At 53.0% G+C, this 5664-nt stretch overlaps 1 protein-coding gene across 1 annotated transcript in view; it reads right to left on the reverse strand.

Moving 5' to 3' along the window:
* Positions 1-5664, reverse strand: part of ASXL3 (additional sex combs like 3, transcriptional regulator) — a 136505-nt gene that overhangs the window by 724 nt on the left and 130117 nt on the right. Inside the window, exon 12 of the mRNA XM_023756401.1 lies at positions 302-3040. Within this exon, the coding sequence (XP_023612169.1) occupies positions 302-3040 (2739 nt within the window). The remainder of the gene's footprint in view (positions 1-301; positions 3041-5664) is intronic.

Raw genomic sequence — 5664 nt, forward strand, 5'->3', positions numbered from 1 at the left:
GTGGATTATTATTATTTAAAAAGGGCAGTTAATGGGAGGCAGTCAGGTCCTATACGTCCTTGTTAAAAGTATTCTGGATCATTTTTAATTTTGGAGCCATCATGATCTGAGTTTTTTTGCTGTTTGTCTTAAATTTTGCTTTTTTGCATTTAGTATAACATTTACATATCATGAACACAAAAATCATAAAGGTATTGATTACATCCCAGGGTTTGGAACGAGGAAACTGGTTTGCAAAAAAAAACAGTTTACAGAAGCAGAATTTAAGCATGTTAATTATTGTCTTGGGTCTCGGGGTTACTGAATTGACAGAAATACATCGATGTAGAGCCCTCGGGTCCTGAGACCACGGAATTGCTGGAAGCTGCAGGCGGGCAGCAGCGCTTCTGCTGCTTGACGTCGGGGCCGGGGGCGCCTGGCCGGCGGGGCCTGCTTGCCCAGCCACTCTGCGGGAAAGAGCTGCCCGGGGCCAGCGGGGCCAGGCCGGGGCCAGGACGCAGGGCAGGGCCTTGACCTCGGGCTCCACCAGCAACCTCCCTGGCTCGCATTTGACTTGAGCGTGCTCCCCCGCCGTCCTGGCCGCTCTCTTTTTGGGGTGGTTCTCCCGCTTTCGCATGTGGAGCGGCGCGAGGGTCCCCGCCAGGTAGCCCTTCCCGTCGGGGTTCGGGGAGCTGGAGGGCATTTCCACGACGCTCCTCTCCGCGGCGGCTTTCCCCGCTGAGGTAGGTTGAAGGGGCGCCGGGAGCCTGTTGATTTCCAGCTTGGCTCCCAGCCGGGGCTGCGGCAGCACTTTCTCCAGAGGCAGGTTGCCCTGCAGGAGCTGGGTCACCAGTGGGTTGTTCGCCTCCACGGACGACAGACGGCAGCTCGAGCTGCCTGCGTTGGGCGCTCTTTTCAGGGTGTCCGCAGCCAAGGACACCGCCTCGTCCCCGGGGCCCGAGGTGGGGACCTTCCTGTTCTGCGTCTGCTGCACCCCCGGGGCTGCCTCCGTGGCCGGAGGGGGCCGCTCGGGGCCGGGGAGGTCCCCAGTGTCCACTCGGAAGCCCCTGTCCGCTCTGTCCACGGCCTGGGGCTCGGGCTTCGGGGGCAGAGGGACCCCCGGCAGGAGGCTCCTGGGGTGGAGCTCCGCCACGTGCGAGTAGCCGGCGCGCTCGGCTTTGACGGCCTTGGCACAGCCCAGCTCTGGACGCTCCTTCTGTCTGCTTGGCCCTGAGTGGCTGCCCGGCGGCCCCGTGCTCCTCACGGCCTCCTCCTTCCAGCTCAGCCGGCCGCCTGCAGCATACGGGCCACCACCGGTTGTGTCGGCTTCACTTTTGAAAGTGGCCGGGCCACGGGCCTGCTCAGCAAAGCTGTTGCCAGGCGCCGTCGCCTCGTGTAGTGTCTCGGGAAGGACCAGGGGCGCCTCCCGGAGGCCTGGGCAGGGGGCCTGCGTCGGTTTGCTGTCTGGTTTGGCTGCAGACCCGGCGATGACACTGGGCCCGGGATCGATGCTTTCGGTGGCAGCCAGCTCTGGCCTGCTGATCACGGACACCTGGGGGCAGGCCACGGGCTGCAGGGCCACCTCTGTCCTCCCCGACCTGCCCTGGGCGTCCGCGCCCGCCTCTGCGCTGGCCACGGCCACGGCCAGGGACACTGCGGAGGCCAGGGTGGCGCTGTGATCCACGATGACCTTGCAGGGGATCGACCTGTTGATGGCGGCCGGGGCGAAGGCCGCTGGGTGCTGGCCTTTCCCACAGTTCTCTGCCCTGTTCCGAGGCCCTGAAGTTTTGTCCAAGCTCTCGGCACTGAACTTGGGGGCACAGTCGTAAGAGCTGATGGTCAACATGCCTCCAGTAAACACGGCGATGGGCGGGCGGGCCACCAGAGGGTCCGTGACGGCTCCCACGTCCCTGCAGCCGAGGGCCGCTCGCCCCGGGGTCCCCGTGGGCACGGCCTGCTCGTCACCCCCCGGCCCGGCTCTCTTCTCGGGAGGGAACCTGGCGCTCATTCCCGGTGAGGCAACCAGGACAGAAGTCGTGGCGAGGTGGTTTGGCAAGTTCTTTGCGATGGAGAGGGTTGGCACAGAGGGGTACTGCCCAGAGACCACGCCGCCCGCACCGCTGCTGGACATGAGCGCCTGCGTGTCATCCACGGAGCCCGCGGTGCTGGGGCCCTTGGGGGCGGCGGGGAGGGGCGTGCTCTCGGCGCATTTTGGTACAACGGCTATGCACGGGGCATCCGCGCCCTGGATGGTGGTGAGCACGCTTAGGCTGCAGGCAGCAATGGTAGTGTTTGCACTATCGACAGACACGAGGACGGAGGGCTGATCGACGGGACTCACAAAGGGATGCTCTTTAATTGCTCCCGACACAGCCGCGCTGCAGACCGACACGGGGACCGCACTTGTACCGAACAGCATGGGCACATCGCTCTTTTCCGAGGAGGTAGAGGAAACCGTTTTCTCAGACACATGGGACGCGGGTACACGTTCCTCAGGACCATGCACGGCTACGTCCGTGGCCGCGTCTGGGGGTTTGGTGGGTGGGAGGGGCGGCTGGAGGGCAGGGGTGGCCTCCCGGAGGGGCGTGGGCTTGCTGCTGGGTGACCTGCAGTTGGGATTGGCAATGATGACACCTGTTGAACCTTCGAGTTTGGCCTCGGGGGCGGGAGGGACCTCTAAGCTGGGAGGGCCTTCCTTGCAGCCAAGCGGAGGCAGCCGGGCCTCCTTCGCGCTCTGGAAGAGGTGCGCTCGGGCTTGGTGCTTTGCGAAGAGCTTCGCCTTCGTCTGCTCCTTGATGTGCGCCAGGGTTCTGGCCTTGCCACCCTCTCCCGGGCCGCCCATGGCCCCCGAGACGATGCTCGCCGCGGCGGCTACCGCTGCGGCTGCGGCTGCCTCTCGCTGAGCCCTTGCCTGCTGGGCCCGGGCCTTGATATCCGCCAGGGTCCTGGCCCCGGTGTTCCTGCCTCCACCCACGGATGTGCTGGGGGAGGCTCGAGACTCTGGCTTGGAGACTGGCTGGCTCTTGATGATGAATGGCGGCCCGATCTTGGAAAGCTGGATCTACAAGGAGGGAGAGTGGAAAGATAAGGTTGGTCCATGGTCACAGAGGAGATGCATGGCACGTAACAGGAGCTGCATTTTCTCATAATGTGGCATCGATGGGCCTTTAGGGTACCAAGGGACATGACATGCAGCATGGATGTGAGAATTAAACATTTTAATCTCTGTTTTTACGCTATGAAAACATCAACCTGGTGACTTCATTTGCAATGGAAATGAAGCATCTTCCTAATGCCTCATATAGATGGAAACCAAGTCCAGATCTGTTAAAATGAGGTTAGCTAAAAGACAGTGAGGTTAGCTAATAGAGATATTTAGCTTTTAAATGATCTTCCTTGCTGGCATGAAAATCTGGGACCCTAACTCTACTTGAGTTTATCTGTCTTAATTACATACACACACCTCTAGCTAGGGGTCAGGAGACGAATTCTCATCCTGACTTTATTCAGAGGAACGTTGTGATGCTACGCAAATCACTGTGTCCTTCAGTGTCTCCAATACCCTTCCTGAGCCAGAGACCCTAGTTGTGTATCCTTGTTTTTATGCATCCTTGTATCGCCGCGCCTGCTGCTTTATACATAGGTAATAAGCACACACAAAAAGTCTGTGAACTCAGAAGTAAAGTGAGACTAGTTACTTCCGGTCCAGTTCCTTCAGAGGACTGTTAGAAAGATGGAACTCTCGTTTTCCGCCTCTAAAAGGAAGTATGAGTCAGGCAGTTTCTTTTGATCCTGGTAATCTACAGTTTGCTGAATTTTGTCAATGTCCCAACCCACACTGTTCACCTACTCATGCTAATGAAGAGACACAGTCATGGCCAATCAGGAGGCACAAGACCTAACAACCCACACACCATAGCAATGCTTGTGATTCTCTAGTCACGAAGAACATCCTTAGATCATAGACTGGTAGAGCTAGAAGGGACCTAGCTAAGGTCTCATTTTACTCTGGAAAAATCTGGAGGTAATGTAGATCGCCGTGCCATTGGGCCATCTAGCACTGAGCCTCAGGAGCCTTTGGGCTCCCCATTCAGAGCTGTTGACATGCCCTATGTGTCCTCTTCCCCCTTCTCCCCGCCCCCCCCCCCCGGAAAAAGCTTTCATAGAAAACATCTCTCTTCTTAACAACTGTATATTCACACTATAAACACCTGACACATACTAGTACTACAGGATCATGTCACTTTGGAATTAGGCTGTGGAAGGCTGGCAGATGGAATTACCTTCCTGAGCTACCTCATTTCTCATTTTCAAACCTGTGATGTCTCTCTTCTGATTCAAACGCTCCAAAGTGAAGGTCAATTCAGAGAGGGGATTCAATGTTTCCTTTTCAAGATTTCCCCTTAGTTTAAGAAATTTAGAACATTAAAAAAATTAAGCCTAATTAAGTCTTAAGACCTCAAGACCAAACAAACACCAAGTACACTTGTAGTATCTACCTATTTATCTATCTTTACATAAAGTGTGTATCACTTTGAAAATAAGTTTTTGGCAAAAAAATAAAAGAATACGTTTAAGAAGATTTCTAATGAAAAGAATGCTAGTATTTTTCTTTCCACTGCTTCATAAATTAAAACACATAGCAGTGTTTTATATTCATCTTTTACATCTCCAGAATCTCATTTACTAGGGACTGCTTTATTAAACAATAACTACAGCCACACTCTTAAAAGCCAACCTGATGGGGATCATGAGTCACATATAAAAAGGTGGCAGAGCACAGCAAATAAAAAGAGATTAAGAAAAGCAAAGCTTGAGTGTGTTTATGATTCTAGACCAATCCTATGTGGAATAATCCATTTTATTGGGGAGCAATATAAATGGACTCAGATAAAAGCACGGCATAAGTTTAAATTATAGTGGGTAGAATTTTTTTTTTATTAAACAGACTTTCTTTGAATTACACTTAATTTTCAGTTTATCAGGAAGAGCCAATTTATATATAAAAGGTTTGTGTTCCAAGAGTTAAAATCTACTGGGATCAAAAGAAAATATTTACATAGAAATGTTTGTCCACAGGCTTTATGTTTTGTGTGAAGTTAAATACCTCGTTCACTAGCTCAGAAGGAGAAAAAAAAAGGATTTGGATGCCTATATATCCACAGCATTTCCCTTCAGGGTTCACAAAGCAATTTCATTGATTTGTTGAAGGAAATTTAATGAGGCTCTTCCAAAAGCCAGGTCCCTCTCTGCTAGGCAATGGTGGTGTTCAGTGTTTGTTGGAAAATGAATGAAGGGATAACAAGTACCTTCATCTCTTTAGTGCATGCCTCGAATTCCTGACTTCTTTCTCTAGTTCTTCTGAACTCTTAAAGGCCAAGGAATTAGCTTTCAAGTTTTCCCAAGTTTATTTAGTGCAATGCTCTGTCCTACACCCTGGAGTCCCCAAAAGACCCTGCATCTCAGTGGCCTGTGGTCAAGTCCAGGCCCTGTTCTGCCTCCCCACTTCGTTTCCCTTAAATGCTGAGGTCTAAATACATACATGCATCTAAACTTCTATTAGCCCAACGCACAGTCTTAAAAAGGATCCCTTAATATTAGACTGGCGCCTGGAGTGTCGTTAATCACTGCTACATAAGACCCGAGGGAGCAGACTCATTTATTTCTGGAAGTTCAGTATCTAGT

Source organism: Myotis lucifugus, unplaced genomic scaffold (genome assembly GCF_000147115.1).
Source record: "Myotis lucifugus unplaced genomic scaffold, Myoluc2.0 scaffold_93, whole genome shotgun sequence".
NCBI classification, from domain to species: Eukaryota; Metazoa; Chordata; class Mammalia; order Chiroptera; family Vespertilionidae; genus Myotis; species Myotis lucifugus.